Genomic DNA, 21823 nt, shown 5'->3' with positions numbered 1-21823 from the left:
AATTTCTGCTTAAAGTGAAGGCCACCGGATCAAACTCACCATCTTGTAAAGATCGGAAACACTGATTTGATCTTCATCCACCATCTCAAACTCTTTTCTTGGCACCAAGTCCAAACCCAAATGTCTGACCACACGCGCACACACACTAGTCAGTAACGTGTGTGTGAGATAGGGTCGTGTGTGTGTGTGTTTGGGGGTGTCCTCACTCGTTTCCCCAGTCCAGTCTGGCGGTCACGTGTCTTTTGACGTCTCGTTTCTGCTGTTGCGTCAGCTGAGACGCTGCCGTCAGCTGCTTCCTGAGTTCCATCAGCTCTGACATCACGTGAGCCACTTTGAAGAACAAATCCACCTTATGTCTCTGACGGGGGACATTCATTAAAATTCTATCTTTATTTCACATTCATCAATTATACGCCCTCAACATAAAAATACGTTTTGGTGCAATAAAGAAAGAGCAGCCCCTCACCACGTAGAGTTGTTTCCACAGCGACGCCCATTCCCGAAGCGTGGACGTCACCTCAGTAACGACGCCGTCTTCAACGGGCACCACGACCTTGTCAGGCCTGAAAAAAATGGTAACGACAATTGCGCTCAATGAAAACGTCCCGAAAAAGAAACGCTTGATATCGAGTTCTTTGTCTTTCCGAAACACATCAATCCGGTCATCGAATGTTGGCTTGTTACTACCTATGATCTTATTTGTTGTGATGTCACGTGATGGATGACCTTTGTGTTTCCACTTATGATGTCGTTTGTTGGGATGTCGCTTACTGTGTCTTCGTGGCCAAAGACCAAAAGAAATCAAAACATTTTTCTCTTACTACTTGATGGCCACACTACTAGTAGTTCTCGAGCGATAGCAGTCATCGCAGCAGAACCGAGTGATAGGAGTAGTATTTGTATTACTCGATCATTTGTAATTATTAGTAGTGGTCTTACCCTTTAGTGGTGACGGTGCATTTCTTCAGATGAATGTAGCTGCACGGGAAAATTCCCTGCAGTAAGAGCAAGATAAAAATTGCAAATCATGAAGAAATACAAGGAGTTTAGATGAACAAGGAGCATAAATACAGAGAAGTAATATGAATAAAGTGAAAATGAGGGCAGGGGTCCCTTTCTTACTTTGATATTTGACCTCCTGCTAGAGAATCCTCGAAACCATCCTGCAAAACCACAAAAAAGAAAAATGGATGTTTGTCAAAAAATGGGAATGATGTCCATTATTATGTAAGATGAAAACAATTGTGTGTCTGGCGGGATAACGGTTGACTTTGTTCAGAGTTTAACGTTACCGTCGCATTTCTCCACAATGTGAACGGTCTCACCGAGCTCCAACGTTAGCGTCTGAGGGACGCAACTCCGGAAGGTGAAGATCGCTGCGCAAGAACAACAACAAGAGGTGAGGAACTGGGTGCGTGAGAGACAGAGACATCCATCCGTCCGTCCGTTTTCCGAGCCGCTTCTCCTCACGCGGGTCGCGGGCGTGCTGGAGCCTATCCCAGCTATCATCGGGCAGCAGGCGGGGTACACCAGCCAATCGCAGGGCACATACAAACAAACAAGCATTCGCACTCACATCCACACCTACGGGCAATTTAGAGTCTCCAATTCATGCGTGTTTTGGGGATGTGGGAGGAAAGCGGATTGCCCGGGGAAAAGCCACGCAGGGTTACGGTTACGGGGAGACAGAGACATGATTGATTCCATTATTAGCAACCTGTGTCAGATGATTTTGTTTTTCTTCGGCAGTGTCTGGCTTTCCTGTTTGGAGTTAGCATGTTCCCATGTTCCCATGTTCCTTTGTGTTTTTTTCTCCCACATTCCGAACACATTAGCGTGTTCGTCTCATTTAGGACTCAGGTCACCAACCTTGCGCAAATTAATTTGGGCTAAATCATCTCGTCATTGTTGTGCCTGTGAGCAACTTTTTTTTTTTTTTTTTTAAATTTAGAATAGCAACACAAACAACTAGACACATCTCACTGGTGGGCTATTGTTAGAAGAGGCCTGCGGGGTGCTCATGTGGTCCTTGGGGCCCCCTGCTGGAAATTGTCCACGGGTGTGAAATATGTGAGCGAGAATGCTTGGTTGTCCACGATGTGCCCTGCATTTGGCTGCCGATCAGTTCAGGGTGTGCTCCGTCTCTCGCCCAAAGTCAGCTGGGATAGGCTCCCTCCGACTCACTGACTCACTCACTCGACCTGAATGAGAATTAGAGCTACAGAAAATAGACAGCAAAATGACAGGCCCCCCTCCGTGGGCCGTCCCCTTATCTTGGTGGAGGGATTTGTGTGTCCCAAAGAGTCGTGGAGCTAAGTTGTTTGGGGCTTTATGACCCAGGCAGGGTCACCCAGGGTAAACAGGTCCTAGGTGAGGGACCAGTCAAAGCACAGGTCAAAGAGGGTATGGTCCACCTACAGGAAAGCGGAGTGCGGATCTGGAGAGGAGGGTCCGTCTGGAAGTCGAATCTCAGATTCTGGAGGAGCAGTGTGGTTTTCGTCCTCGCCATGGAACAGTGGACCAGCTCTACACCCTCTTTGACGGGTCTTTGAGGGTGAATGGGAGTTCACCTTACCAGTCTTTATGTGCTTTGTGGACCTGGATAAAGCATTCAACTGTGTCCTGCAGGGGTCATGTGGGGGGTGCTCCGGGATTATGGGGTACCAGACCCCTTAATACGGGCTGTCCGGTCCCTTTACAACCGGTGTCAGACTTTGGTCCCCATTGCCAGCAGTAAATCTTTTCCAGTGAGGTTTTTGTTCATAACCTTTATGGAAGAACTTCTTCAGCCGAGGTGTTGAGGGGGTCCGGTTTGATGACCCTTGTATTGCATGTGGTTCTGTTGGCTTCATCAAGGCGGGATCTTGAACTATCACTTGAGAGGTTCGCACCACAGTTTGACATGGTTGAGATGAGAATCACCACCTCCAAATCTGAGACCATGGTCCTCAGTCGGAAAAGGGTGGAGAGCCCTCACCCTCACAGACTCCTCCATCTCCATCATGGACTCCTTCCACTTCCTGGGCACCACCATCAACTGGGACCGTGTGGAAGCTGATCATCAGCTGCCTCATCAAAAAAGAGGATATTCTTCCAATGGCAGCTGAGAAAACTCAAGCTGCCAATCCGCAATGTTGTTGCACTTGTACACGGCCATCGAGTTCATCTTCACCTCCTCCATCACCATGTTGTACGCTGCTGCCACTGCCAGGGACCGGCACAGACTGCAGCGCACTGTGCATGCTGCTGAGAAGTTGATCGGCTGCAGGCTCCCATCCATCTAGGACCTTGATGTCTCCAGGACATCAAGGGGGACTAACCCTAACCCTTGCAGCTGACCCTACACAACCAGATCGACCTGCTCCCCTCAGGCAGGAGGCTACTCCGTCCAGACAAGAACCTCCTGCCACATGAACATCTTTTTCCCCTCAGCCAGCAGACTCATGAACACAAATGAGCCGCTATTATCCATTGAAACTTCACACCTACACCGAATGATTATTGCATATTGTTTATTTTCCTTCTTCTTAGTCTATTCATATTTAGAATTTTTATTTTTACTATTACCATCGCTTTCATTTTGCACCACTGGACTGGGAAAAAATGGTGGTGAATGTAACTTTCACTGGCAATGGCAATCAAATCGATTTCGGCCTTTGTATGGGTCTGTCGTGATAAAGAAGGAAGTGAGCCGAAAGTCAAAGCTCCATTTACCGGGTGAGCGACATTCCGACCCTCACCTATGGTCACAAGCTGTGAGTCGGGACTGAAAGAACAAGATTGCGGGGTGTCCGGGCACTCCCTGAGAGATGGGGGGTGAGAAGCTCGGCGATCTGGGAGGGGCTCAGAGTCGAGCCACTGCTAATGATGACGGGGAGGTTGTGTTTAGCTGTTGAATGATGAAGTAGAACATCTGCACACTTTGTCTTTTCCATTTGGGTCAGAGTGAGACGTTGCCACATAAAGCAGCTCTGTCTGCAGTGACTTGTGTGTCTTTTTACATGAAGTCTTTAACGTGTCACATACACTCACACACATAGAGCTGTTTAATAAACAGCACCACATCTGAAGTTGCAGTATGACCACTGATCCCATGTCACTAAAAAAGCAAGATCGCGTGTGCGTTTGTATTTGAAATGCAATGAATGAGTTTCAAGTGGGTGGAGCCAGCAGCTGCTGATGTTGTTCAGACAAAAGAGGAACCAGAATGTAGACTAACTCCCAAAGTTTTCTCACATGAGCCGCATGTCCGTTCGCAAAAACGAGCAAACTGTAAATCGTGGATTCTTAACCCTGTTGGAGGTACTCAACCATTCAGCCAACCCGGTGTAGTTGGAAAAACGAAATTGTTTATTTCAAATTCCAAAGTTGTGTACAGTATATTTTGTTTTTGCACAAAATAAACCATGCATCAGTTGCACACAAAATCACTGATTTAAAAGAACAAAACCAACGAAACATGCATTTCACACAAAAACAAAATGAAAACATAATTCAATTCAATGAAAATTGACTGTTGCTCACAATGCCGTACAATCACAACAAGGGATTAACCTTTCATAGGTAAGAATATTTTTGGGGCTCTTTTTTCAAATGTTCTCTATGAGTAGCACATACTTTGACGTTGACAAAAAATGTGAACCTTATGAAAATCGGTTGTGAAATGAGCAACCTATTTTTATTTTCAATGTCCACGCATTGCGTTTGATGGGAACGTTGCCCCCGCCAATGTGGCTGCCATGTTGGGACATCACTTAGCCGGGCTGCTACGCACCACGCTGGTGTAGCCAGTAAATCTTCTATTCTTGTCTGCGCTCTGAAATCCCTCTGCATTGGATGCGCTGTCTGACGCTACAGCGACGCCGCTCCCGAGTTGAACATTTTCAAAGTCGAGGTGCGGCGCCGTGATGCCGAACGCCTGTCTTGAGCATCGCTACGCAACACACACACACACACACACACACGATGAACGGGTTTGTCGACGGCACGCTGCGGCCTGCTAAGGTCAGTGTGAAAAGGCCTTGACGGACGAATTCACACACGCACACAATTTGTGTGTCTCGTGCTTCGCCAAAACCCTGAGACGGACGGACTCATCGAACCTCTGGCTTCCCTTTCAGTGAACCGTGTTAAGAACTATTGCGGTAAATCAACGCGATGCTTTACTTTGAATTTGGGAAGGTTTTAACTCACATCAAATTGTCCCTCTGTCTTCGTGTGTGCCATCGTTAACTCGTGTGCGTTAGCTAGCCCAATTTATTAGGTAAACCTAACTCAACAGATATTTTGAGAGATTGGGCTAAATGTGTGTCAAAAAATAAATACAAATCCTGCTCGGAAGCTGCCGAGCCAAAGACGAAAAAAGCAGAGTGAGCGAGTGCTGCAGGCAACTGTTAAAAAAATTTAATCACATCAACTTACTGACCTGGATAATACGCCTGCGCGTGCGTGTTTGTTTGTGTCTGACAGTGCCAGCAGGAATGTGTACCCATGTGACCAGTGTGTGTGTGTGTATGAAAGAAAACGAAAAGGGTGAAATTCCTTTGTCTTTCAATGCTTTTTATGTTTTTGAAAGAACAAAACTATGATGCTGGCGCAGAAATCGATTGTCAACATTTTTTACTTTCAAAAAGCGACAACGCACGCACGCATGTGGCGAGTGACGGGCGGTCGCCTCCCTGCGAGTCACTGAGGACGATCGCACATGCACACGCATGATGAATGTGTGCGCGTGTGGCTTAGCCCAGTGATCTACTTTCAGAATGTCTGACCATCTGGACACACACACACACACACACACAGATGCCCAAAGAAAACAAGATAGTTTCACATTGTAAATAGAAATAAATTCAAATAGTGCGCACAGGTCAGTAGGCTGAGTAATGAGAATCTCGTGACCTCGTGACCTTCATCTTGCCAACGCAAGGTTGTGTGGCTATCAGCCATTTTGTTGTCTATGACAGCACAAGCCAACCTGACGTCAGCTTCATTTCCAGATGAAATATTGATCTGGTAAAACATTCTAGGTGAAATATTAATGTTCTACAAAGAACATTTGTAGGTGAAATATTGATGATGTATAAAAATATGAAATATTGACGAGGCAAAAGTGAGAGCGCTGCTGATGTTGAAGTAAAACTAGATGTAAAGTCAATGAATATGTACGCACGCACTCACTCTCTCACACACATTTAGTGTGTTCATACACTTTCGATCATTTCATAACACAACGCCATTCTGACCTCCGACCTCACAACTGAACACATTTTTGTTTCACAGAATTTGATGAGCCAACAAGGGCGCGAGACCGTTGCCATAGAGACATGGAGCCTAGTTGGAACATCCTGCTGGATTCAACGCGCGCGCACACACACGCTGAACTTTTCATTGTTATGATCAAGTAGTTCAATACTCGAGATTATTCCCAGTTATTCCTATTTATCATTCTTATTTACTTCATGCAATGAACCCAACCTCATTTGCATTCTCCTCCGCGTGTGTGTCTTGGGGGAGTGATGAGGCTTTCAGGGCCTGTGAAAAGCTTCTTTTATCCGTGCTGCCGAATGACTCTCACTGGTCTCACGTGCAGTAACACACGCACGCGCGCAGACACATTCAATTGTCCCTGAAAGTGAGTTTTGTCTGCACATGCACAGTCATGGGATCAGTCCATCGGCTGTCAATCATTTGTCAAAAGTTTCCAGCAACAAATGGCGCCACCATTCAGCGTCACAGCAACTTCGAACACCCAATCACCCTCGTCAAACGGGCACGACTGCTTGCTGTTTGTCAACCATGTCGAACATCAAAGATTGACCGACGTTCAGATTTTTGGCACATTTTGTCATTCCACTCCACAAAGTGCACAAACTTTTCATCAGCAGTTACAGCGTGTGCGCGCGATCCACTCACCCACTCCAAGCCTCTCGTCGTCAGTCGGCGTCCACATGACGTCACTAAGTCGTCACAGCATACAAAGTGGTGATGACGTCACGAAAGCGAAGGTGCGAAAAAGATGAAACGTCCAAGTTAAGGCGCCATCATCATCATCATCATGTTCTTCGAGCTTTCGTACCTTCAAGCACTCCTCTTCCTCTTCATCAACACGCAATCAGATGGTCGACGTGAACGCGCACCGGGCGTGCACGCTTGTAAGAGGATCATAAGTGACGGGCTTCTGCGCATGCGCGCTTCCTGGTCAACCGTCACGTGCCAAGTAGCAACGTGCGCGCGCAGTCGCATAAAGGTTTGAAAAAACATCTAAATTTAAATTTGGATTTTAGTTTAATTAAAAACATGTTTTCTGAGTGCCGAAGGGGCAAACTGATATTAAAGGTAAAGACATCTCAAATGAAAAGTAAATGCATCGAATTTATTTACACTTTGCAAAATTTATTAGCATTTGTAGGTGACATCGTTGCGACGTTTGTATTCTATTTCTCCCACGGTCGTCCAATTGAACAGCAGGATGCGGGAGCCGCCACACCGCCAGAAGACCACGAGGGGTCAGCAACGTTTTGCTTTGGTTTTTTTACACACGCGTCCATCCATTTTCTCCTCACGCGGGTCGCGGGTACGCTGGAGCCCACGCCGGCGAACTGCGGGCGGGAGGCGGGTACACCCTGAACTGGTCGCCAGCAATCGCGGGGTCATAGACACAAACAGCCATTCACACATTAAAGATCAAACAATTTGAGCAAAAAAGTACTTTCAAATAGGGAATGACTTTACAATCACGCTGTAGATGAAATCCAGCTCCTAGTGTTTGTTTCTCCTAGATTACAAAAACAGATTCGCTTCATATCTATATGTTCCATGAGGAGCAAAAGGTTTATGGAGGAATTTGTGAGGGAAAGCAAAAAGAAGGCCCATCCCGAAAGCTTGTCTCCAACATTTCGGAAAACTTCAAGACCACAAAAGAAAAACAAACTTTTTATTGAGTGTTTTCTGATGAAAATCTTTTGATTTTTTTTACAGGAGCCGCTTCTGGAATCCTCTGACGATGCTCTGCCCCTCCTAACCCTTCCGCACCTTTCCCGCTAGTGCGTCTTCCACTTGTCCGCCCACAGCGTCACGGCGACTCCGTGCAGGAATACGGCGGCGAGGATCAGTAGGGTGCTGGCCACGGGGCCGAAGGAAAAGAGGGCGCCCGTGGCGTAGCACGAGCCCAGCGCCAGGAGGGTCCTGTAGCTGGCCAGCGGACGCAAGCTGACGCCGGCCCGCCGCTTCCCGTCCCAGATCCGAGGGGACGCGGGACTCCCGCTCGGGGCCACGTCGGGATGGGGAGCGGCCAGGTAGCGACGACACAGACGACCGGCGAAATCCGTCCGCGAGCACAGCTCGGTCATGCGGCCTTCGAACTGAGGACGCACAGCAGACCCGCCCGGTTAAATGAGAGTCGCATTCACGCGCACTCTGGACTTTTGTGTCAAGTTTTACTTTGGTGTTGAGCAGCGACGACATCCTGTACAAGAACCGGACCAGCAGCGCGTTCTCGTAGCTCCTGATCGGCTGTAGCTCCGGGTCGCCTTGGTACCGAATGTCGAACTTGCGCAGTCCGTTAATGAGCTGCACCAGATCGCAATCGTCAGTAATGAGCACAGGTGCCACCGAGTCGGGCGGTGGCACCGTCTGCAGGTCACGAAGTCGCAATTGTCGAGTTTCACGTGGGTCCCGACTGAATGTGGCGACCGGGGGGTTGGAAGAAGTCAGGACGCAAGTCAAGTGCAAGTCAAGCCCGAAATCAATACGCAACATATTCGGGACTTTGCAGTCAGAATCCATCCTTGCGTTAGCTGGATTTTGTTTTGTTCTTTACTCACAAGTTGACCGATTTGAACCAAATTTGTTTGACCTCATTCTCCATTATATGCTGAGCGCTTGCCTGTTGGCCTTTCTGAAACACAAGAAGAGGAAGAAGAAAGGTCGTCTGCCTTTTTATTACAGCGCTTTGGCGCCTTCTTGTGGCATTTTGGTGCCGCATTATTTGAATGTGACATCTCGACTGAGAGACGAGCTTTGTAGTTAGTTCAGTGAGAAGTTGAGCTCCGTTTGCAAAATAAAATTATCTGTAAAAATGTCTTTTTAGGCGTAATCACACTTTTACCATATTGGCAGCAAGGCTCCATCCTGGTCACTCCACTCTGTTTTCTCGATGAACCTAACGAAGGTGAGAGAGCTCATGTTTGCGCAGCTATCAGTAACCTCAACCGTGACGTTAGCCAACGTAGCTTAGCAGCCTTTGTGGTGACGGCTCGAGTTAGAGGTTGTCGTGTCTCTCATCTCTGACTTTTGTTACCGTGTGTTCCCAGAGTTGATCAAAAACATCCTCCTTGAAGCCGGATTGAATCATCTCGTCATGCAGATGCGCTAACCGGTCGCCCACCGTGCCGCCCATGTTGAAGTCAAATCTCATAAACAGAATTCAAAGTCAAGCAGAGTCGTTTTCGCCAAGAAAGTCTGACTCCGGTCCCATGACTCCGGAGTCCCCAGCTGGGATAACGAGCAGTTAGAAAAGGAAAAGTTTTCACCTGCAGCCTTCCCAAGTCGGTGAGGACCAAGCCGCGCTCTCCCACGGTGCAATCGGGCAGCCGCTTGGACTCGTCGTCGTCCTGAGAGGATGCCACATTGGCGAGGAGCTGAGTCAGCTGACTCTGGTTCAGCTGCAAGACAAGAACAAAATAAAAGTGCTGGGTTTCAGGAAGCGCATCTCGCCGCAGCTTCTTCTTGGCCAGCGTCGGGACCTGGCAGTTCCTGGGAAGCAAAAGCGGGAGGCCTTTCCACCAAGTCCTCGGTGAAACGGCCCTGCAGAGGGTGCCGAGGAAGCATCTGACCAAGAGGAGCTTCAGCACCAGCTGCTGAGGACCTTTCGCACGGCACTCGATCAACCGCATTGTGCTGCTAAGAAGGGCAAAAGAGACTCGACTGACGAAAGGATGGTCCAAACCCTCTCCCCATTCTTGGGGACGACGACGTGCGGGACGGACTGCGGCACCTATTCCTCTGGAACCACATCTTATTTTCCACAGTTGATGTGCTATTTCAGAGTGTGAAACTTTGCTTTGTTTTTAAAAGGGTCTTGTACAAGAGCACAGGTGTCCAACTCGGTGCCCGCGGGCCAGATCTGGTCCTCCGCATCATTTTTTTTTTTTTGGGTGGCCTGTGAAAGCTTGCCAAAACTAGCCAGAAAACCCGAACCAAATGCTGGGGGAAAGATGTGATACAATGGGGCCATTATTCAGCTTCAAAACCAAAAGTGTAACTTCCTCACTGCTCTGGAAACAAAGATACTACAGCTCAGCTTCTGGCTCGTGATAATGTTTTGGCAGCATACCACTAAGCGGAGAAAGAGGAAGACGAACAAGGATTGCCATAACTATTACATGTATGAGGGGTTTCTCTATTTCTATACCCGTGTTGCCTTTTAAGAGTGTTCCTGTGTTTCTCACTTGAATTTTTGGACTTGAGCAAAGGAATCACTGTTATTAGGCAATATCTAATTTCTAATGTCATAAATCCCAAAACATAACAATACTGTCGGATTGGTTTTGTTCTGTGAGCAAAGCATGATCATTAACAGAGTGAGCTTCGAGCCTGTGAAATCGAGCCTTGAGATTCAGACGATGGTTACATCCCTCGTATTGAACCAAAACAATCAATGTTTGGACGGACCTTAAAGATGGTGCACAAGTTCTCCAGCGCCTTGTCCAGGAACTCGTGAGTCTTCTTCAGGCACTCGCTGCTCTCTTCCGGCTCACCGCCGTAAAGCCCGATGTTGGGATCAGAGGAAGGCGCGGCCAACCACGACAGGAAAGACTTGCTGGCTGCCGCCTGGCTAGATCGGTCCGAGACCCGTTTGGCCGTCTGCCTGGCTCGCGCGACGATCTGGACCAATTTCACCACCTGCCGAACACAAGGGCGATCTTTGGCATTAAGGGCGCGGGGTCACGGTGGCGGAGCGAGAATCCGACAGCGCTTCACCACGGCTCGTAGCTCGGACCCGAACATCTGTTTGTACCGGCAGTCCTGGCCTTCCAAGGCGTACAGGTGACTCTTCACCCGGAACACGGCATCGGTCAAGGTGCGTTGCCGTGACGACAGGAAGCCGCCTCCCTGACGGGACGACAGGAAGCCGCCTCCTTGGCCGGGCGTTAAGCAGCTTCGCGGCTGCCGGTGATGGAGGACCATCTCCGGCTCCAGAAACAGCTGCTCGGCTGCAAAAGGAAGGAAGGAAGGAAGGCCCTCTCGTTAAGACGCTCACAGAGTTTTTCACCTGCTGCATCGTTGCATATTTGATTGTTTAGTCATCTTTTCATTTGAGATCAAGAGAAAAAGATATAAAATATATCTTTTTCTTCTCATGCATAGTTTCCCCACTTCAATGTTTCAACTCATCAATCATGTAAATCGACAAATATAATCCAAGTGAACTTAAAATGCGGTTTTCAAATGGTGATTTTCATTTATGAAGGAACAAAAACGAATCAAAGTTACCTGCCCCTGTGTGAAAACGTAATTACCACCTCTGAAATCATAAATTCATTGTGGCCAATCACAATTTCTGGTTAATTTTCACCAATGACACCCAAGCCTGATTACCTCCTGACCTGCTCAATCAAGAAAACACTGACACAGAATCTGTCCCGACAAAAGATCGAAAAAAAGCTGCAACAAAATGACACCAACGAAATTCTAGAACAGTCGAGAAATACAGTAATTGGCATCCATCAGTCTGGAAAGGGTTACAAAAGCCCCTCCTAAAGCTTTAGGTTTCCGGCAAACCTTAGGGAGAGCCATTATCCTCACATGGAGAAAACATGCAACAGTGGTGAACAGTCTACAAAGGGTTAGCCCAGGAGAACAACAATGACTCATCCAGGAGGCCACAAAGGAACTCAGGACAACTTCGAAAGAACTGCAGGCCTCCCTTGTCTCACTTAAGCTCAGTGTTAATGGCACAACAATAAAGAAGAGACTCGTCAAACATGGCATCCATGGCAGAGTTGCTGACCAAAAAGAACAAAAAGGCTAGTCTTACTTTTGCCAAAAAAAAAAAACCAAAAAAAAAAACAAACACATTTGAATGGCTCGTCTCACTTTTGCAGAAACACATCTGAATGATTTCGAAGACTTTTGGGAGAATATTATATGGACTGACAAGATGAAAGTTGAGCGTTTTGGAAGGTGTGTGTCTCGTTACATCTGGCGTAAATGTAACAACATTTCAGAAAAAAAACATCATACCAACAGTCAAACATGGTGGTGGTATTGTGATGGTCTCGGCCTGCTTTGTTACTTCAGGAACCGGACAACTTGCTGTGAGAATTGCTGGAACCGCGAATTCTGCTCTTTAACAGAAAATTCCGAAGGAGAGTGTTCAGCCGTCAGTTTGTGACCTCAACCTGAAGCGCACTCGGGTTCTGCAGCAGGATAACGATCTAAAACACACCAGCAAGTCAACTTCTGAATGGCTTAAAAAAACAAAATGAATGTTTTGGAGCGGCCTAATCAAAATCCAGACTTGAATCGGATTGAAATGCAGGGAGGGGCATGATCTTAAATAGGCAGTTTTTTTGACAATTGTGCAAAAAGATGCAGAATCCTCTAGCACTTAGAGCGGTTCGCATGACTAATATTCCAATAATATTGCACGGCCGGTGCAATGAGCATCGTGCAAAGGGCGCCGACACTTCAAGCGAGTAGTACGATAGTCTGGGACAATGTCGATTGTGCAAATGTTGCAGATACCCCTCAGTCAGTGTGCAAATGGAGCAGATGCGACTCTGGCACGAGTGGCCAGTATCGGTCAACAACAGATATGCAACTGGTGCGGCGTGGTGAGACGACCAGTAATATAGAATTGGCCCGACAGAAATGTGACAACAAACTCAAGACAAAAAGACAAAAAATTGCCAACATGTTGCAATGGAATTGTAGGTTAGGTGTTTAAGAAGTTGATTGCAAGAGCGAAGAACCTGTTGGAATGTCTGCTAGTTTTAGTTTGCATTGATCGGTAGCGCCGGACACCGGGATGTGGATTTTGCACGAGCTTGTCTTAGTTCTGGCAATTCAAACAATTTGGCAAAATCTCTCCACAGAGATGTGAAAGACTCATTCCCAGTTATAGAAAATGCTTGATTTCAGTCGTTGCTGCCGAGGATGGCCCAACCAGTTCTTAGGTTTAGGGGCCCATTACTTTTTCACACAGGCTTATAATTTATAGACCTCCGAGATACAATGGAACATTTATGGAGGATTTTTCAGAACTGCTGTCGGTTCTTTGCACTGACTACAACTATTTTGTCATGACGGGAGACTTTAACATTCATGTTATTTTTCGTACCAAAATGCTGAGTTCTAGTGCGTACCCTTCATAATAAAAGGCTACAAGCTTAAAACAGGAAGTCAAGTTAAAACTTGCACATTTGACATGATGAAACAGTCCCAAATAACTCATTTAACTAGACTTTACACCGATGTGGGTCTCAAAAATTGTCAATGAAGCTCACGGATAGCACAGTACACACTTCTTTCAGCCATTTATTTAATTGACTGAGCCTACTGAAAGGTTCATCTCCAAATTCTACCATTAGGAGAGGTCCAATTATCAAAATCTCAGCATCTAAACATTGCACTTTTGTTAGGAGATCAATGAAATCTCGCTTCAGTGCCTATGATTGCTGCTTGACAACATCCAGGGCCGCTGTATATACATAATGACCGATGTCACAGTTGGGTGCTCTCTAGTGATCTCCAGGCCTATCAGACACCATATCATTGGTAAAAAGAGTAGTTTGGTGTTCTTCTCACTGCAAAAACGTTTCATATCCTTGACAGCTCCATCACCAACCAACAACGTATGCGGGTGCCATTTTTTTCCTGTATGATTTGGTTTCATACCCATCAGTGGTGGGGGATGGGGGGTGGATGTGAGCATTCTTAGCCAGGGTCTTGTAAAAGCGGCTCAAATCGATTTCTAAGTCTGATGTTCATGTTTTGCGTTTACTTGCGTCCTTTTTTTTGCCCTTCGCTGTAGCGACCATCCACGGACGCTCTCGGGGTTGAAGAAGCACGCAACGCAGGCCAGCCGGATTCCTCGGTAATCTGCTGGGGTTCTGTCCTCCCTTTTAGATGTTGTCCCATTTCTTTGCTTTGCTCCCAGTAAATTCCAGGGAGAACGACTGGATGATGCATTACTGTTTCCACAGTCCACATCCATCCTCTTTGTGGAGCTAAGTGGCTGTCTGTTACTATGCTTCTGCTCACCATTTTGAGACGACGGTAGAGTGGTTTCATTCCCCGACTGTCCATTGACATCTACATACACTTCAAGACAGAACTTTGCTCACGTTCCGGGGGGAGGCGGGGGACATCGAGTTCGAGTGGACCATGTTCCGCGCCTCTATTGCTGAGGCGGCCGTAAGGAGGTCGGTGCCTGTCGTGGCGGCAATCCCCAAACCCGTTGGTGGACACCAACGGTGAGCGATGACATCAAACTGAAGAAGGAGTCCTATCGGGCCTTTTTGGCAGGATGGGTACCGGCTGGCCAAGCGGAATGCAGCTTTGGTGGTCGCTGAAGCAAAAACTCGGGTATGGGAGAAGTTCGGCGAGGCCATGGAAGAAGACATCCGGACAGCTTTGAGGAAATTCTGGTCCACCATCCCGCGTCTCAGGAGGGGGAAGCAGTGCACCATCAACAATGTGTATAGTGGGGATGTGGCGCTGCTGACCTCGACTCGGGACGTTGTGAGTCAGTGGGGACAATACTTCGAAGACCTCCTCAATGCCGCCGACACGCATTCCCACGAGGTAGAAGAGTCTGGGGTCTCTGAAGCGGGCTCTCTTATCTCTGGGGTTGAGGTCAGATTAAAAACCTCCTCGGTGGCAAGGTCCGGGGGTCGATGAGATTCGCCCGGAGTTCCTAAAGGCTCTGTATGTTGTGGGGCTGTCCTGGTTGACACGCCTCTGCAACATCGCATGGACATCGGGGACAGTGCCTCTGGATCTGCGGTGGTGGTCCCGCTTTTTAAGAAAGGGGACCGGAGGGTGTGTTTCAACTACAGGGGGAATCACACTCCTCAGCCTCCCTGGTAAGGTCTATTTAGAGGTGCTGGAGAGGAGGGTCCGTCGGGAAGTCGGAGGAGCAGTGTGGTATATGTCCTGGGCGTGGAACAGTGGACCAGCTCTACACCCTCGGCAGGGTCCTCAAGGGTGAATGGGAGTTCACCCAACCAGTCTACATGTGTTTTGTGGACTTGGAGAAGGCGTTCGACCGTGTCCCTCGGGGAGTCCTGTGGGGGGTGCTTCGGGAGTACGAGGTACCCATGATACGGGCAGTTCGGTCCCTGTACGACCGGTGTCAGAGTTTGGGCCACATTGCCGGCAGTAAGTCAGACTCGTTTCCGGTGAGGGTTGGTTTGGTGGCCACAGTATTGCATCTCTTCTTTTTGCAGATGTTGGGGTTCTGTTGGCTTCATCAAGCCGTGTTCTCCAACTCTCACTGGAGCGGTTCGCAGCAGAGAGTGAAGTGACTGGGATGAGAATCAGCACCTCCAAATCTGAGACTGTGGTCCACAGTCAGAAAAGGGTGTCGTGCCCTCTCCGGGTCGGGGATGAGATCCTGCCCCAAGTGGAGGAGTTCAAGTATCTTGGGGTCTTGTTCACGAGTGAGGGAAGAATGGAACGGGAGATCGACAGGCGGATCAGTGCGGCGTCTGCAGTGATGCGGACTTTGTATCGGTCCGTTGTGGTAAAGAAGGAGCTAAGCCTACGTTCCTACCCTCACCTATGGTCACGAACTGTGACCGGAAGAACAAGATCCCGGATGCAAGCGGCCGAAATGAGTTTCCTCCGTAGGGTGACTCTCCCTTAAGAGATAGGGTGAGAAGCTCGGTCATCTGGGAGGAGCTCAGAGTAGAGCCGCTGCTCCTCCACATCGAGAGGAGCCAGATGAGGGAGCTGGAGCATCTGATCCGGATGCCTCCCTGATGAGGTGTTTGGGCACGTCCCACAGGGAGGAGACCCGGGGACAACCCAGGACACGCTGAGGAGACTACGTCTCTCGGCTGGCCTGTGAATGCCTTGGGATCCCCCCAGAAGAGTTTGATGAAGTGACTGGGGAGAGGGAAGTCTGGGCTTCCCTGCTAAAGCTACTGCCCCCGCGACCCAACCTCGGATAAGCGGTAGAAAATGGATGGATGGATGGACTTTTAATATATTTAATTATGTTTAAAGAACGTGGGAGGGGTACGTTTTGGGAGGGAGGTTTTGATTTGATATGGCTATACCACAGATTTTCACATATTGCAGTTTGGTGGGTGTGGACCATATACCCCACAATAATGGGGGTTCAGTGTACTTCCCCAAATCGCTAGTGTTCTGCAGGTCATGTTGTCCGTGGTAATTTTACCCTTGTGGATCATCTCTGCGAGGTAGGGTTGAGAGAAGACTTTGGCCACCCTGAAGAGCATCAGCGCATTCTTGGCGTTGACCAGGTCCATGCGCACGGCTCTGTTGAGGAACACTTGGAAGAGTTTGGTGTAAACCAGCAGGTTCTCCTGAACAAAAGACTCCCTGCCGGTTTGCAACAAGTTAGAATTGCTCAAGACGCAGAAACCTGTCTACACGAGGAACACGAGTCACGTGACAGACCATCTCTCGGGGTCGCCTCTGCTGCCGCCATCTGCTGGCAAGTTAGCGGTCTTGTTGTCAGCGTACCTCCACGGCTGGATGAAGCTCAGCCACGTCTCCAGCACCTTTGCAAAGCAACAACAACGAGGACGACAACGACGAGGTGGTCAATGGCTGAACCAGAACACAGAAAGGGAGAAGTTAGGAGATGTACCGCTCGGAAGGAGGCGTCCAGAGGCCAGTGGCCGAAGCAGTGCTGCAGGAACAAGAAAAGCTTCTGCTGGACGAAACGCTGCAGCACAACTCTGCAGGAAACGACGCACAGTCCAAACATGAAACACTGGACTTTGATTGACAAATATATTTCAAGAAGTGCCCAAGTCTCAGCTTTTGTCTATCAGCTGACTGATTTGACACTTGTGTTTGAGAATTCTCTGCACCATCCAGATCCTTCCAATATTACTCACTTTAAATTGCTCTCAATTGCCTGAGGACTCTGCATCATTTGCACAATTGCCACCATAATCAGTATCACCTCACTAGTGGCATATTTTCATTGATCAATGACTATCCATTCTCGTGTTTTTTATGTCCTAAATGTATATTTTGTCATAGTGGCTGTTTGTTTTCATACCAGAATGGCTCCAACTACCGTGGACAAATTCCTTGTGTCTTGTAACATACCTGGCCAATAAAACTGATTCTGATGACAACTGTTCCTTTTCAATGTGGCCATAATCCTCCTTTATAATCTATGACTGCGAGCTGTGTTTCTGACATTTCCTGTCCACCTTTGACATCTGCTTGTACTCCCAGGAATCCACCCCCTCCTCCACGCACACACACACCTGCCTGCCTGCCCATCTATCTTTGAGAGTTTGCCGTAAAAAGGGCAAACGAGACGCTGACATCCAAGAATCACTTGGTGTTAACTTGCCAGCTCCACAAATAAATTCTGATCTAAAACCTTCATGCCCATCAGAGCTTAAGAGTAAGATGACCTCTTGAACTCTTCCAGGGGGCTGGCGTGGGCGTGCGAGTGGGTCGGGGAAGACGACAGCTGCTCCGGCTTCAGGCTGTTGGAGAAGGCGTGCAGATGTTTGACCAGCAGACGCACCACCAGGACGTGCTCCTCGCTCGGACTGAACGGTTCCTGGAACACAAGCGCAACAAAGTCAAGCGGTGCTTCCACCACCACCACCACCACCACCTACCCCCGCCCCCCGGCTTGATTAGACACCCATGTCGCAAGCGCCCAATCGGAATGCTTCTCGGCCCTGTCCAGCCAATCAAGCAGCAAAGGCCTTTTGGTGTACTGGAGAGCGGAGGTCCCACACAATCCAACTTTGAGGAGGAGCATTCGACCCAGGCATTTAGTCAGGCATTTTCTTGGACAGCCTGGCTTGGTGTGGAATTCAAATACAAAACAAAAAAGTATTTTAGAGTCATTGGGGAGAGAGGACCTCAGCGCTCCACAACCGGCCGCAGCATATTTTAAGTTCAAATGCCAGCAAACCAAAATTCCAAACTGTACTCGTTTTAACTTTAATTTATTTCTGACATTTTGTTAGCATTTGGTTCACACACAACAGCAATCAAACAAATGAGCAAGCAGAGCAAAGCACATTCAAGCCAGGATCACTTGTCCCATCAAGAGTACGTCATAGGAGGAGCCGGAGGTCCAAAGGGAAGGAAACAAGGCATCTCCAAGAAGTACCCTTGAGCCGGACCTTCAGGTCTCCAAGAAGTACCCTTGAGCGGGACCAGAGTTGGCGACACGGCGGGCGAGAAGGTTTGATAAGTACTTGGTAGGTGTGGAGGGTCCCTGAGCCTGGTGGGCTGTGGGGTTGACACGGCATGCTGGACATACTGAGGCGGTACTGGAGCAGCGCCAGCTGTTGACCCGTAAACCACCAGGGGGAGGAAAAGAGGAGGAGGAGGAGGAGGTGTGTAAGTGAAGATGCCAGGGAGCAAGGTGACAATCAGGGAAGAACAAGAAGAAAACGCCAACAGATACATAACGTAACGTGAAGAAAAGAGGAGATAAAAAATAAAATATAGACTCAGACACATTCTTCTTGTTTTTCACACAAAACATGAGGGATGACAATTGAGCATTTGTGTGTTCATGGACATTGTCAATGAGTCTCATCCCTTGTGTTTAAACCATCAGGAGCTCTGAGAACATTCAGAGGAGCACTAAAATGAGACAAAGGTCACAATACAGAATTATTTCATTAATTGTCACACAAAGGAAAGACAACATACAATATATAACTTTTTTTAAATATTTCATTCGTGCATTTCAAATAAATGCCAGCCAGCCAGCCAAGTCTCACTGTGACTTTCAACCAACTGACAAAATCTGTAAAGGTTCAAGTCCCACTGCCGACAAAAATCTAAAAAAGAGAACTGTTGGAGAGATGCGACTCTGCTTGCTGGAAACTGTTGTGATGCCCTTGAGCAAGGGCATCCCGGTTCAAGAGGTCTCTTTTACACTGACTGTCTACATGCATGTGCTCTTGTTCTCCGCATCATGGGCAACACAAACTCGACAGCAGAGTCCAAGTTGAACGGACTCGCCCTGACTTTCGTGTTGGGTGTAAGCTGCTCGCCATGTAAACACACAGCGGCAACATGGGAAACGGCTTCAAACTCAAAACCAAGTTGCCGCCGAACATAGTGGCACACCGCAGTGTTGTCTCATCTTTGAAACGTCAAACATTTTGATGCCATTTCCCCCTGGAAAAGTACCAGCTCGAGGGCTGCATGATACTGGAAAAAAATGACCTTGCCATTTTTTGTATCCCTGCGATATATATATATTGCGATGTGAAAGAAATACAGGCTTAAATACTCGTGCCATGTGAAATCCAGAACACGTGTATCTTTTGACAGTATATAATAGCTTCTGTAGAAATAAACTTCACTCAACAGGTCACAGACGTATACTGGAATATTTCTCTATTTAAATATACTGTAGGTTTGAGCAGGCAAGTGTCCAGCCAGTCATTAGGTTAAAATAATTTCTTTTCATGCAGTTATACTGTAGTCCGTATGGCATTATTGATTTTCCACATATGTTTTAACATAATATGCATTAGCATAGGTGTATTTGAATGCATTAGTATAAACAACACACACTGATGTGTGAACCTTGTGTCTGGATCAGACTACAAGACTGTAGTACCTTTACTGGCCCTACTGGCTATCGTGGCTGATTTCCACAAACTTCAAGTGTGACATAATCCGCAACCCACGATTTGGCCCTACGACAGAAAAATGAAAAGTCTAGCACTGGGGTCTTCTTCTTCTTCTTTTCCTTCGGGCTTGTCCCTTGAGGGGTCGCCACAGCGCGTCATCCTATCTCCTCTCCAACACCAACGGCCCTCATGTCTTCCCTCACGACATCCATCAACCTTCTCTTTGGTCTTCCTCTCGCTCTCTTGCCTGGCAGCTCCATCCTCATCATCCTTCTACCAATACACTCACTATTTCTCCTCTGGATGTGTCCAAACCATCCAAGTCTGCTCTCTCGAACTTTGTCTCCAAAACATCGAACCTCGGCTGTCCCTCTGATGAGCTCATTTCTAATTTGATCCAACCCGGTCACTCCGAGAGCGAACCTCAACATCTTCATTTCCGCCACCTGCAGCTCTGCTTCCTGTTGTCTCTTCAGTGCCACTGTCTCTAATCCGTCCATCATGGCCGGCCTCACCACTGTTTTAAAAACCTTGCCCTTCATCTGGGCAGAGACTCTTGTGTCACATAACACCCCTGACGCCTTCCTCCACCCGTTCCAACCCGCTTGGACCCGTTTCTTCACTTCCTGCCCACACGCACCATTGCTCTGGACGGTTGACCCCAAGTATTTCAGATCCTCCACCCTCGCTCTCTCTTCTCCCTGTAGCCTCACTCTTCCCCCACCACCCCTCTCATTCATGCACATATATTCTGTCTTGCTTCGGCTCATCTTCATTCCTCTTCTTTCCAGCGCATGCCTCCATCTTTCTAACTGTTCCTCCACCTGCTGCCTGCTTTCACTGCAGATCACAATGTCATCTGCAAACATCATGGTCCACGGGGATTCCAGTCTAACCTCATCTGTCATCACCACTGCAAACAGGAAGGGGCTCGGGGCTGATCCCTGATGCAGTCCCACCTCCACCTTAAATTTATCTGTCACACCTCCAGCACACCTCACCGCTGTCCTGCTGCCCTCGTACATGTCCTGTATTCTTCGAACATACTTCTCTGCCACTCCAGACTTCCGCATGCAGTACCACAGTTCCTCTCTGGGTACTCTGTCATACGCTTTCTCAAGATCTACAAAGACACAATGTAGCTCCTTCCGAGCTTCTCTGTACTTTTCCATCAACATCCTCAAGGCAAATAATGCATCTGTGGTACTCTTTCTAGGCACGAAACCATACTGTTGCTCGCAAATACTCACTTCTGTCCTGAGTCTAGCCTCCACTACTTCATCTAGCTCCTTTCAGAATTTCTCTTTCACCTCTAGGTCACATCCTACCTGTGGGGCATACCCACTAATCACATTCTACGTAGCGCCCTCAAGTTCAAGTTTCAGCCTCATCACTCGATCTGATACTCTTTTCACCTCCAAGACATTCTTAGCCAACTCTTCTTTTAAAATAGCCCGACTCCATTTCTCTTCCCATCTACAGCATGGTCAAATCATTTCAACCCTGCCCCTAAACTTCTTGCCTTAGTGCCTTTCCACCTGGTCTGCTGGACACACAATAGATCAACCTTTCTCCTAATCATCATGTCAACCAACTCCCGAGATTTTCCTGTCGTAGTCCCAACATTCAAAGTCCCCACATTCAGTTCTAAGCTCTGTGCTTTCCTCTTCTCTTTTTGCCGAAGAACCCGCTTTCCACCTCTTCTTCGTCTTCGACCCACAGTTGCTGAATTTCCACCGGAGCCCTGCAGGATGACGGCGCCGGTGGCGGACGTTGTTAACCCGGGCCACGACCGATCCGGAATGGAATTCTTTGGATGAACGCTCATATTTGTTTGGCAAAGTTTTAAGCCGGATGCCCTTCCTGATGATAATTAATTTTAAAAAAATAAAAAATTGGAATTGACCTTTTTCACCATGTCCAAATGCTTTTTGTTTTTGGATTCCTAAGGCAACCATTTGGTTGTCTACAGAAGCCTCAGTGTGACTTCA

At 47.9% G+C, this 21823-nt stretch overlaps 2 protein-coding genes across 20 annotated transcripts in view; both read right to left on the bottom strand.

The window, feature by feature from the left end:
• LOC133484154 (dedicator of cytokinesis protein 3-like) overlaps positions 1-7211 on the bottom strand; it is a 41439-nt gene extending 34228 nt beyond the window's left edge. For 7 of the 14 annotated variants that reach the window (XM_061786316.1, XM_061786320.1, XM_061786321.1 and 4 more), the window contains exons 1-8: positions 7076-7204; positions 6913-6956; positions 1293-1376; positions 1123-1163; positions 940-995; positions 467-563; positions 207-358; positions 40-124 (exon numbers count right to left, since the gene is read on the bottom strand). In XM_061786316.1, the coding sequence (XP_061642300.1) occupies positions 40-124; positions 207-358; positions 467-563; positions 940-995; positions 1123-1163; positions 1293-1376; positions 6913-6949 (552 nt within the window). In that variant the 5' untranslated portion in view covers positions 6950-6956; positions 7076-7204. Of the gene's footprint in view, positions 1-39; positions 125-206; positions 359-466; positions 564-939; positions 996-1122; positions 1164-1292; positions 1377-6912 lie in introns of all 14 variants that reach the window. The other 7 variants (XM_061786323.1, XM_061786329.1, XR_009790300.1 and 4 more) reach the window with 6 other exon arrangements.
• Positions 7212-7351: 140 nt separating this feature from the next.
• The window catches only part of smpd4 (sphingomyelin phosphodiesterase 4), a 24322-nt gene continuing 9850 nt past the window's right edge, over positions 7352-21823 (bottom strand). For 2 of the 6 annotated variants that reach the window (XM_061786330.1, XM_061786332.1), the window contains exons 11-20: positions 18435-18524; positions 17631-17782; positions 16844-16934; positions 16651-16754; positions 16409-16572; positions 10981-11213; positions 10672-10902; positions 9531-9662; positions 8440-8568; positions 7352-8360 (exon numbers count right to left, since the gene is read on the bottom strand). In XM_061786330.1, the coding sequence (XP_061642314.1) occupies positions 8040-8360; positions 8440-8568; positions 9531-9662; positions 10672-10902; positions 10981-11213; positions 16409-16572; positions 16651-16754; positions 16844-16934; positions 17631-17782; positions 18435-18524 (1647 nt within the window). In that variant the 3' untranslated portion in view covers positions 7352-8039. The remainder of the gene's footprint in view (positions 8361-8439; positions 8569-9530; positions 9663-10671; positions 10903-10980; positions 11214-16408; positions 16573-16650; positions 16755-16843; positions 16935-17630; positions 17783-18434; positions 18525-21823) is intronic. The other 4 variants (XM_061786333.1, XM_061786334.1, XM_061786331.1 and 1 more) reach the window with 3 other exon arrangements.

Source organism: Phyllopteryx taeniolatus, chromosome 9 (assembly GCF_024500385.1).
Source record: "Phyllopteryx taeniolatus isolate TA_2022b chromosome 9, UOR_Ptae_1.2, whole genome shotgun sequence".
In the NCBI taxonomy this organism is placed as follows: Eukaryota; Metazoa; Chordata; class Actinopteri; order Syngnathiformes; family Syngnathidae; genus Phyllopteryx; species Phyllopteryx taeniolatus.
The sequence above is the reverse complement of the archived record's forward strand: the minus strand, read 5'-3'. Positions and strand labels throughout refer to the sequence as shown.